This window comes from Bos taurus, chromosome 1 (assembly GCF_002263795.3).
Source record: "Bos taurus isolate L1 Dominette 01449 registration number 42190680 breed Hereford chromosome 1, ARS-UCD2.0, whole genome shotgun sequence".
Classification (NCBI taxonomy): domain Eukaryota; kingdom Metazoa; phylum Chordata; class Mammalia; order Artiodactyla; family Bovidae; genus Bos; species Bos taurus.
The window spans coordinates 74,147,919-74,160,645 of NC_037328.1; the positions used below are offsets into that span (position 1 = coordinate 74,147,919).

Sequence of the window (12,727 nt, forward strand, 5' to 3'; positions counted from 1 at the left end):
CTAGTAGAGGGCCAGGTAGTAAAAATCTGGGGCCTCGTGGGCTCTGTGGTCTCTGCTGCAACTACTCAACTCTTCAGTTGCAGTGAAAAAGCAGCCAGAGATAACACATAAACAAGTCAGTGTGACAGTGTTCTAATAAAACTTTATTGACAAAACCAGGCGTCGAGTCAGATTTGGCTGATGGGCTTAAGTCAACAGGCCCCTGCTATACAAAACAGATTTGTTTATATTAGTTTCAGTTTTTCAAATGAATGTTAAAATTAAAATATTTGTTGATGGTATCAGTGTTTTGATTTTACTGTAGACTCAGGGCAAGTCTCTTCCCCTCCCAGGGCTTTAATTTCCTTAACTATAAATAAAGCGTAAGATGAGGTGAACTTAGATGCTCAAACTGTTTTTTTCTGACAAAGCCTGCCCGATCTCCAAAAGAGAAGGGCAGAAAGAGCTGATCTTTTTGGAGGAGGGCTTGTACAAATTCCCTTTCACTCTTCTGTCATCCTGAAGGCATTAGAGCCCTAGGGATCAGTGGAGAGATGCGAAACTACAGAATGATGTCTAAGATTGTCATTTAGAACCCAAATTCAGCAATTCAAGTATTACTTAGAGTATAGAATTCATTTTTCTTTCAAAACCAGATTTTTCCACAAATTGGAGCACACGTATTCAGAGAAGTAGCCTTCTGAATGAATCTAGGAGGCAACCCGGGGTAACCAAAATGGTGATGGATGGGTTGTCCTGCCTTTGTCATTAACTACTCAACTGTCTTATCTACAATGCAAGTTGATTAGATTAGAAATATTTTGGTGTTAAACTCTGTGATTCAGGCCCTCTAGTCTACCTATTCCCTTTGGGCTAGAAAGCTCTGTGACTGTTGATCACTTGCTTCATTAATGTATTCTGCAGGCACCAACTGAATATCTACTGTATGCAAAGCACATCTGGGAGCCTAGGAAGTCTAGGATAAGACTTATGCCTTGCATTTGAATTCACAATTGAAAAATGAATTTTATCTATAAACAGTTGTAATAGTAGCAAAAAGTTTGAAACTAAACAAGAAAGCCGATGAAAACAAATTTATTTGTGGGTTTGATTACTGAAAAAAATGAAGATTGCAAATGGATCAGTCAACACTGGGAAAGTCCATATCTTAAATATTTTTCTGAGAAAATATGTGGCATCACTATGCTAGGTGCTAAGAATTTGCTACATATTTGAGTAAAACAAACAAGCAAAGGGAAATAAAACCAGAAGTAAAATTTCACATTCAAAGAACTCTCATCCCAAGAATGGAAAATAAAAATATGTGAAGGAATAATTGCAAAACAATGAGCTAAATGCATCACTAGAGAGAAGACTGAAGGGCACTAGTTATGCTCACCACTGAATGTAAAGAGTTTCAGAGAGAAATAGGATGTCTGGACTCAGAGGTGTGCAAAAGGGGAAAAGGAATATTCCCCTATGATTGGAGTATAAGGAGCATGGGAAATCTGGCAAAAGATAAGGCTGGAAAGGTTGACTGAGACCAGTGTTTGAAAGTCTTCTGGGCCTGCCTGAGAAGTTTGAGTTTAATTTGTTAGCAAAACAGAAACACAGACACTCATAAACAGGAGATTGTTCAAATCCTCATGGAGAGGTTTTGGTTATGTAAGGAGAGTGGGTCAGAATAGGCAGATTCCAACTCAGGACCCATGTTAAGAGATTTATATCAGCCCACAAAAGGAAACACACCATGCACACATACATACACATAGAGTTCATATGCTGTGAATTGAAAGGAATTTCATAGGAAATTGTCATCCAAGCCCTTTCAAGACAGATCATTTGTTCTAGATAGGCTTCTGGACAAAGAACAATCTTGACTTCCTCTGTAGTTTATTTCTGCCTTGCCACTGCAAGAGGCGAACAAAATATATCCTGGTAGTTATTTGCTGGAACAGCTTGCAAGGTGAGGTCCCTGGGTCATGATTAGTTAATTTTTTCCTACTGGTGGGATAAAAATACAATGAAAGTTCCATAAATGCTGGTTATTCTTTTCCAGTAAGTGCTTTCTGGACAGCCAGAGTAATTTCTCAACAAATGTGAGTTTGTCAAGAAACAGGACTGGAAATGGAGCATTGGTTCCTGGTTCAGTTTTAAGCTTTGAAAGTACCACACTGTGGCCCATCACCACCATCAACTGTATCACAACAGCATTTATCTTTTCTAAGGGCAAGCCATTTCGAAAACCTATCTACACAAACTGTAAGTGCGAAGTTTTTCTTTTCAAATATGTTTTTTCTACTCTCCCACTATCCCCAGAATTGCAACTTACTGGTGAAGTGATTGGCTGAGAAGGAAACAATTGCAATACTCTAAAATTGAGTACTGAACCATAATTATCACAGGTGGTAAAAAGCCCAAGGGCAGAAACACGTTTATGTGCAGATAAGCATGTGCTGTATTGATTAGTCATGACTCATGTCCTAATTTGAGTATTATTAATTTATTCATACTTTCTTTTATGTCTCTTAGTAAATATTTGTGGCTTTCTCCATTATAGATCCTATGCATTTATTTTAAAAACAAATCTTCTGCTTTTTGTATTTTTTTATATAGTGATTGACTTTTTCCCATTATATTTTCTAATCAGTGATCACAAATATATGTGAATGATATAGTGCTGGCTGTTTATAATGTTTATTTTCTACTCAGAATCCTTTCTGAAGTTTGCTATTACTCTTTGCTATTTGAGGGTTCTAGAAAGGGAATTACTATCATCTGCAATTAATAATGTTCCACAGGGAATTTCTTGATAGTCCAGTGGTTAGGACTCTGTTCTTCCATTACAGGAGCCACGGGCTCGATCCCTGGTTGGGGAACTAGGATCCCACAAGCCGCATGGCATTACCAATAAAGAAAATAATGTTCTTTCTTCCTTTCCAATAGCTATAATGCTTATTTATATTTTCAGTTTTAGTGTACAATCCAGAATTTCCAGGACAATGTTAAGTACTAGTGGAAGCAGCAGGCAGTTCTACTCCTTCATAAAAATACATCTAGTAACTTTTCACTTGTAAATATGGTTTTGAGTATTGGTTCAAGGTGGGCCACATCATGTGAAGAAAAATACCTTTCTATTTCCAGTAAATCAAGAGTATGTTTTAAAATTATAAAATGGAAGATGTATTTCATCAACTGTCTTCCTTACATCCTGCTCTTCATCCTTCCTACTAGGATGATTATACTTGTTTTCTATTTTGACCTATTGCTAGAACACGTTACATTAATAAACTTATTAAATATTTCCATATTCTTGAACAAATTCTACTTATTTGTGGTGGATTTCACTTTTAGTAAAAGGAATCCTACTGTTTTTTAATATTGCTTTTAATATCTATATTTTGTCTGGGATTGGTCTGAAGTATTTTGTGTTAAGAGATTTTTTAGGTGTTGATATTAAGACTTCAAAATTCTTGGACTTTTCCTTTCCTTTGAAAAATATTTTATGGTTAGAAATAGTCTATTCCTTCACTGTTTATGAGAGCCCAGTAAAATCATCTGGTTCCAAATATTTTCATTAAAAGAATTAATTTTTTGAAAATTTATTTAGGTATCCTCTTTTTAAACTGTTTTTTAAAATTTAAAAAAAATTTACCCATAATTCCATTTCATTGAGATTATTTTGTTTTAGGACAGGGTTTTGATAATTTTAATGCCATCTACAACTTTTCATATCTTCTCATATTAATTATGTTTTGTGCACTGTGTTCATTTATTCTTACCAGAAATGTACTTTTACTGGTTTTCTTTAAATAAGCAGCTCTCAGATTTAATACTTCTGTATGTTTTCTATTTTCTAATTTATTCATTTTTGCTTTTCCCATTTTCCCCCTCTTCTTACTTTCCTTGGAAAATTCTTTAATGTTTGAATTGATTTTATAATCCATATATTTTCTTTTATTTTTATAAAATTAGCAAAAACATCAAGACCAATAATTATAGTTTGGGTTACATTATTTACATTTTCATATGTCTCTTATTATGACTTAATTTCCTCTTTGACCCACTAGTTACAAGAATAGTGGTTTTCAGTTCTCAAGTGGGAAAGGATTTTGTTTTCATTCTCTTACTACTCTTTTTCTTAATAGCTTCCAAATGGACTTGGTTTCCTTTTTGACTCGACAGATCTTTAGAATTTTGATTTGTATGCGGGGAGATATTTCCTTTAAATTTAGTTACTAATTTCTAGTTTTATTGTCATGATCAAAGAAAATCTAGCCTGTCATATTTCTGATCTGGAAATTTTACTACAGTTTTGTATATCACATGTCATAAACTCTAATTTCTAATTTTCAAAAAGAGTCATAGATATTAGAGAAGTAAGTCTCATTCTTATTCCTAAATTAAAAATTAATTTATCATATAAAACCAGTTTTAGCAATTATATTATTTACATGCTTTCTGTTTTCATCCCCTCCCCCACCATCTTCTTTTGTATAGCTGTTTTTTCAGAGGTTTTGAGAGCATGCTAAAATCTTGTTTTAATTACAGTTTTTTACAAATTTTTTCCTGAATTTCTTATTTTTGTTCAAATTTTTCTTAATTTTGATATAGTATCTGATAATGTCCCTGGCTCCTGTCAAAACAAATCTAGATTCTATTTTTGCAGGTTACTATTTTTTTTATTGTAAATATATTTTACAAGGAGAATATATTATATTGGCTAGTACTTTAATTTGAATAATACCTGCAAAGTCATTCTAAATATGAGTTAATTAGAGCTGAACTAGTTACATCATAGGGACTTAAATTTTGTGGGTAAATTCAAATCCCTATGTCAAACATAACTGGTAATTTTAAATGAAAAAAGTTTTTTATAAACATATTCTAACAAACATAATCGTATAGTAAATCATACACTCTCGAGGTTACAAGTCAAAAGTTCTCAGAATGGCTGTTGAAATACACAATTCTATTTTAATGTAACAGAAAAGTCTTTACCTTTTTTAACAGTCTTTGACAGATCAACTTTGTGATGATGAGCTATAGAATAAGTACAGATTTAGTTTTTATGGAACAGGTGTGAATATTTCTTAAGCCTCTTCTTGCCTGAGAATAGTCTATAATGGCTTACCCAGGGCTTGTCTTCCCAAATCATCTGTGCAAACAGAACCCCATTCATTCCAGTTTCCTCATCATTAATAATTAATTACAGGAGGGCAACATTCACTTCAGTTCTTTATGAAGTTGTCCAATCAAAGCTGAATTAAAGAAGAGAGCCTCACCATTTTGTCTCCCCTCTGCTCATTTGTGCTCTAGCCTGGTCTGCTTTTGGACCCCTAGTCTGAGAGCAGTGTGACGTGCACAGTGCTCAGCCCAGTTTCAGTGAGTACTTCATCAGGATGGACATTGGGGGCATCATCTTCTTCCCAACATCTGGGTCCTTGGGACTTGGAAACACTGAAGGAAATTAAAAATCCACACAGCCACTTCCTAGGGCCTTCTCATCACCAATCTGCTCAGATTGCTTTACTTTAGGAGATGCAGCTCCCTCCTTTCTTCTCTCTGCCTCACACGCCTCTCAAGCAAGCATGGGTATTCTTCTAAGAGGTGTTACATCTAGTTATATATGTAGAGTGAGGCATGGATGAATATGAAGGTGAGTGTAGGTGGTGAGGATTAAACAGAGCTCTTGTGGCTTCAAAATATAGGGCCTGCTGTAGCGGGACAGTTCCTCTGATTTCTGTTTAATATAGATCTATGCAGAGTTGGGAGCCCATAAACCATCAACACTGGAAGAAATGAGGTAGAGAGAATACAAGAGAAAATCTAGCTTGTTTTTAAATGTTGAAGACCATAAGTATCATATCACAGCAACACTGATTAAATGCTGCTGTTTAGGCCTGAAGGTGCTAATCCCATTGAAAAGCATATATAAAGCACTGTCTACAAAGTGCCTAAAAGCTGATGGCCACAAGAAGGGATGGGGGTGGGGAAATAAGGACAGGGATGTTGGCACTGTGCATCCTGAGAAATTGAGCATCCCAAAGTAAAGCCATCTGGGCAGGCTGGAGAGAAAGAAGCCAGCAGATATGCATGCTAGTTTCTCACTTCCACTTCCAATTGGAGTCCCAGAGAAGCAGATCAAAATCCCTTTCAGGTGGTTATAACATACTGAATATATATATATGAAGACCACGCAAAGCAGAGTGATAAACACCATATGAAATAAAACTTGGTAAGGGAGAATTGGAGAGTCTTTAAAAGAAAGTGGTATTGGAACTGGGCTTTTTAAGAAACACTGGGAACTTGCCAAGACTGGAAGACTACCATCTACACAGGGTGTTTTGTGAACCAAGGCACGAAAGCTAGAAGGCACTGGGTCTCTGTGAGTAGCAGGTTTATGGTTTAGCTTTCCCAGAACTTAAGGAAGAGCAACCAGAGATCAGTTTAGAAAGGCTGATTGGAACCAGACGCGGAAGGCCTTGAACATCAATCATTCAAGACCCTTGTACTCTCTTCTCTAAGCGATGAAGAGTGAGGTGCCACTAAGAAGACTGACTGTGTAAATAATTTATTCATGAACGACTCACTAGACCCGAGGTGATAAAGCATCAGGAACTCTCTGGTGACCATTTACATAAGCTGGTCACTGCAGGGTTTCCCAGCCCCAAGGACTCCTCAGTTGAGGTAACTTCCTCATGGAGTTTACTGGAATATATTTAATTACCAACTCTCTACATTCAGCCTTTCAAGGAAAGATTTTCAAGATATCACCTTTGTCTTGTAAGCATTAGAACACATTTTAAAACATATGAGGATATATCAAAACATCTAAAGATGTATCCAGTATTTGCCCAACAAAGATAATTGATATTGAAACATGTGCCAAATTACAGGAAACATTCCCTCAGCATCTAAAAATAATGTTTGCTGTTTCTTCAGATATATTCTCATTTTTGCTAGCGTCTGCCTTGGGCCTCACAATTTTCCTTCAGTTTTCTGATTTTCAAGATGTATACCGCGGAATGGAGGTATGTGGAATCCGTGACTCCTATGTGCAGTGGGGCTGTATTTGCATTGTATTGATAATTTACAAGTCAGTTACACCCATATTCTCTCTGGTCACTGAGAATTGTGAGGCTATTTTCATTTACTAGAAGAACAAATAACATACTTCTATCTCACACACGCTGGCCTGAGTGTTTTCATATCATTAGTATCATCAGTTGGGTCATTTATTCTGTTTATACATGGAACACTGTGTTTGGATGTTTTATTTTTCTATGTTATACTAATACGATGAAATTAATGCATTAATACAATAATTAATCCTCCAACTTTAATTTTTTAATCATATAGTATAAGTCCTTTATAATGTAGTTGTGAAAAGCAAGAAAATGTTGACTGTAAGCCAGTCATATTCTGTCTGTAAGACACTGACAATGGGCGGGGGGGCTTATTTCAAGGGTTAAAATTAAATTTATTAATAAGTTATTGGGCCTATTTTTGGACCTAGCATTGTAGGAAAAATAGAAAGACAAAGATTGGCTCTGGCCCTCTACCTATAGTTTAGTTCCAAAGATGAGCCATACCCAGTGAAGTGATGGAATGGCCACCTGAGGCCGTCCATGCTTAAAGAGAGTGTAAAACAGAGAGAAGTGGGAAGGACATAGGGAGAAGGAGCTCTCCCTGGGGCCTGTGGCTTCCACGGGAGGCGTTATACAGGAGACGCAACTTGATCTGGTCTGGAAGGATAGGTTTGACTTTGCTAAGTAGGAGGTAGGGATATTCCCAACTAGGAGAACAGCCTAAGCACAAGCAGAGAGGGCTGGCCCAATCTCTTTCGTTTTAGAAATGCAAGAGAATGTGGAATGGCCAAGAGGAAAATCCAAAGCAAGATTTGTTTCACAGACCACCTAGAAGGTTAGCTAAGATTGAGCCAGTAAGTTGTGGAGTAGACGTGGATGTAGGAAGGCAGACAATGCTGGTTCAACACTATGCCGAGAGCAATGGGAGTCATTGAAGACATCAGAGCAGGTTTTTCAGTGGAGCACTTAAGACAGATTCGTTGGATGACAGCAGGAATGCTGTGTGTGAGAGAAGACAGGCTGTGGAGAGAGAAGCAGTTAGGATATGAAAACCCAGACCATTCAGTCACTTACAAAGCATTGTGAAGCTTCAGAGTGGGCTTGGCACTAGGGTTACAAAAACGAGTAAGATGTGGTCACTGCTCTCAAATAGCTCAGAAGCTAGGAGGGGAGAGCATCACAGAAGACAATTCCAAAGTGATGTGACAAGTGCCTTCCAGGCCAAGGCATGGAGAAGTGACCTCCCAGATCAGGGCAGTAGCAGGATGCGGGAAAGGGCCAAGGGCTCCACTACCATCTGACCCACTGCCGGATCTCACAGCCCTCTCCAGGCCACCTGCTACCCAGCAAGCCTATTTCACATCCTGGAGAAAGGCTGTTTCCACTTAGAGGAAAAATAACATGTTGTTACTTTAAATAACCTATGAGAACAGGAATAAGAATCAAAGGTGAGCATTTAAACATTATGGAGGGTCTGTGGTTTTAGTCCTAAACGGAGCTCAGCCTCTACATAGTCATCCTACATTTTAGGGTCAAAAAAGGAATTTCATAATTCATCTTTTGCTATGGATGTGTCTATAGGAAGTTGTAGATCTCACACCTATTCAATAAGTGTATTTGGTGGTCAAGGGTACTCTCTAATCCTTAAAAGGAGAGAGACTGAGCCAGTTCAGCTTTCAAGGCATTAGATTTAGGGATGCGAGTATTTATTCAAAAATTATTCACCAAGTATCTATCAAAATAAACTTGAACCTCTGTCTACCTTTTATTTCTTTTACTCATATGTCAATGTTACTGAACGAATGAGCTCCAAGTAGATTTTGCTTTGGGAGCATTAGAAGTAATAACATCATTAGATGCATGATTTAATCTTTCTTGTATTTGAGAAGATAAAAAGAGAGAGAACACAGGCTCCAAAGCGTCCTGTCTCATGTCTTTGATCCAGGGCACGTTGACTCCATGTTTATCATCAGGCAGTGGAGGGAGCACTGGGCGAGAGGCAGTCAGACTTTATTTGAATTCTGACTCTGCCATTTATTTCTTGGTATTGAATCCTAGGGCAAGGTATTGACCTTCTCGTCTGTAAAGCTGAGAGAGGAACGTCTACCCTCTAAGCCCAGAGAGTTGTTACAAATATATATAAATTAAATAAGAGAATGTGTGTCAAGTATAAAGTATGCAAAGTATAAAGGTAGTATTTCTTTTTCAACAGTTTGTCCCGACTGTAACATCATGGAGGGTTTCAGTTTTGGTGGCAGCTCTCACCCAGTTCTGTGTGGCCTTCTTTGTAGAGGTAAAGAAGTTTCTGTGTGGCTCACTATCTGGGGGGAAGGATAAATAAAGGGCTGACTCTCAACAGATGCTCATTGTTTAGAGCAACCACTTTTATCCCCCAAAAGTAATAATTATTAAGTGTTTGTTAAGTGTTCTCTTTGGGGGAAATGAGAATGATTTAAAATTCTTTGAAGGCTGCATAGAAATGCTCTTGGTATCTGCAGTGTAGGAAGCAAAACATCAAATTAGCTAATTTTGTCTCACATGAAGGCCTTATATTGTACTTTCCCAGAAGTCTTAATAATCTGGTAGAGACTAGATCAAATGACCTTCCAGCTCTAAAATTCAGTGAGACCTTTTAGTGTGAAGAACTGTCTAGGTGGGCTTCCTTAATTAAGAGAGAAGGGAAGCCATTGCTCATTCTAGTCAATTCTTAACCTTGAAGGTCTTCTATAGCATTTCTCTTCTACTCAGTGTCACTAAATGAATTTACCTTCTCAGTGAAAAACTCAGGTACTATTTTTTAAGGGACAGTTTAAAAGAAAAGTTTCATGAAGATCCTTGAGAAAAGGTATCAGCCAAATTAAGAAAAAATATGTGTATATACAAATATTCCATGGTATACAATGCATGTAAAATTTCTCATACTCTTAAGGAATTCCATTTCTGAGATTTCATTTAAAAAATAACTTAAAAAGACAGAAAATTTTACATGTATGAAGATTTTCATCACAGTATTATCTAGTGATAAAATATTAGAATCAAGTGTTTCAAAAGTAGAAGTGCTATTAAATAGTAATATAGAAATTTGAGTAAATGTTATACAATCATTAAAAATGATTATTGAGAAGATGGTAGCTACAAACTGTATATGACAGAGGAAGTGGAATGCAATATTTGAGCACTTCTATTACTATAAATGCATAAAACTGTGTGTGCTTGTAATCGTACAAAAAAGAGAACCCCCAAAATGGAAAGCAAAGGGCCTCTCTGGTGACTCAGTGGTAAAGAATCTGCCTGCCAATGTAGGAGGCATGGGTTTGACCCCTAGGTTGCGAAGATCCCCTGGAGTAGGAAATAACAACCCACTCCAGTATTCTTGCCTGGGAAATTCCATGGACAGAGGAGACTGGCAGAGCCTACAGTCCATGGGGTTGCAGAACAGTCAGACAGAACTTAGTGACTAAACAACAACAAATGGAAAGCAAAACCCATTTGATTTTTAGAGTTCATTCATTCATTCAACAAACCATTACTTGATGCCTTCTTTGTATCAGGGAGCAAGTAACAGTGATTTTTTTTTTCTTTTCTTGATTTTGAGTACATTATTTTGCTATTTCATTCTAGCAGTAAAATAATTCTAAGTGACTCTCCTGCCAGAATTGAACTAGGAAATCTGTGGAAATGAAAGACTGTAAGCTTTTGGCAGATTTCTATGAACACAAGCTCACTCAGTTCTCAAGGAAATGAACCCAGGAAGCTGCTAGGCTTCATGGGGCTGCAAGAAGTGGCCAATGAGCATAAATAATTAGCACATTTAGAGAAGGTCTGGGGGAACAGGGTAGCAATGAGCAATCTGGCTGCCAGGGAAAATAGGTGATGGTTTGATTGTCTTTTCCACCTGATTTTCCAGGATGCCATCCTTCAAAATCGAGCGCTCTGGCTATGGATCAAGAAAGAATTTGGAATCTATTCTAAAAGTCAGTATAGGATCTGGCAAAGAAAACTGGCAAAAGATCCAACCTGGCCTCCTACAAACAGGACAGATTATTCAGGCGATGGCAGAAATGGATTCTACATCAACCAAGGCTTTGAAAGCTCTGAACAGATTCCAAAAGAAAAACTTAATTTGGGAGGCCAAACCACAGAACAACATTTCTGGACCAGATTGTAATCAGAATTGTTAAATAGCATCCTCCTTTTACCAGAATCTAAAACATTGTAGAGAGGTGATAATAGTCTACCCTTTTATTTTCTTCCTCCATCTGAAGATTCAAAGTGCATTTCTCAGTGCATTGAACCTTGCAACAAAGGACTTTACATATGTTTATTTTGACCTCATCCTCTATCATTAAGAAAAATAATGCATTTTCTAAAGTATTATTTTTTTTCTAACAAATTTTATTCACAATGCATAGCATGACTTGCTTCAAATGCACAGCTCTTTATGGTAGTAAAATTAATAGTATGAACATCAATAGAAGAAAGAAAAAAGAGTTTAATTTTGAAAGTTTCACCAATGTATTTGTATCTTTATCTACTGAAATAAAAGAATCTATATATTTAAAAAAGCTTCTCTCAATAACTTGTCACACATTTACTTAATCTTATATTCGCCTGCAAAGAACATCTATGCATATATCTTTTCTCCAGGTCACAGAAGTCTTCTTTTTGGTTCTTTATATGGTTTTAATAGAGAAACAAGAATTGAAATTTACCTCAGAAACTTCACCCCTGTTGTTAAATGTGGAAGTGGAGAAAGATGGAGGTGTCTGATAATTGTTTATAACCTTGGCCTGGGCACAGCTAAGCAAACTCTACTCAAATTGGCATCTCCCAAGTATATTGCTTTGGGGCTAGTGAGCTAGAGGTTCCAAATTAGATCACAAAAATAATAAAACTATTAAAATGTAGTTTTCACTCTTAAGAATTATGGTACCTTTATTTGCTTTTTATTACTGACAAAGAAAAATCTCAAGTTCTAACTCTAAAAGTTGGCCCAGACTCATCATTGCTCATCTGAAAAAAAATCAATCCCAGGGAAGGAACCCATAATGTTTTTATCTACAGCATGACAATTCTCAGAATATTAAACAACCTTAAGTTCCATTTCATCTTTTCATAATCTAAATCAATTATTAGATGCACATTAAGGATCACAAGAAAGGGTACATCCTTTACAAATACGTTCTGCACATTATTACCTTTAACATATATCAACCTCACTGTGACCTTGAGAGGATATTTATTCCTAGTGAACATTTTAAACTACCTACTACATTTTCCTTGTAACCATAAATCTAATTTTGCTAATTCAATGGATCTTTAATGGGTCATAGGCAATTAGCTAACCAGTCCCATTCCATGAGTGTCAATTACATGCCTAATACTGTGATATATGGATTCAATCATGTCTTTACAATTATGAGATCTTTAGGATTGGAAAAATGTCTCAACATTTTAGCAATTCATTGCTGTAAATAGCACCATACACTTTGTTACACAGGCCAGCAGCATAAATGCAAATTCCTATGCAAACAAGCATTTTATATTTATATTTTATTTGCTTTTTAACCTTTTCTTGGATACACAGCTCTTGGAGAGTGATAATTTTTTAAATATGTCTAATTTAGTGGATACCAATAAAAGAACAAAACATCAAA

At 36.5% G+C, this 12,727-nt stretch overlaps 1 protein-coding gene across 1 annotated transcript in view; it reads left to right on the forward strand.

The window, feature by feature from the left end:
* ATP13A5 (ATPase 13A5) overlaps positions 1-11,859 on the forward strand; it is a 116,551-nt gene extending 104,692 nt beyond the window's left edge. Inside the window, exons 27-30 of the mRNA XM_010801266.4 lie at positions 2,039-2,241; positions 6,925-7,013; positions 9,283-9,363; positions 10,978-11,859. Coding sequence (XP_010799568.1) covers positions 2,039-2,241; positions 6,925-7,013; positions 9,283-9,363; positions 10,978-11,238 — 634 coding nt within the window. The 3' untranslated portion in view covers positions 11,239-11,859. The remainder of the gene's footprint in view (positions 1-2,038; positions 2,242-6,924; positions 7,014-9,282; positions 9,364-10,977) is intronic.
* Positions 11,860-12,727: the final 868 nt, after the last annotated feature.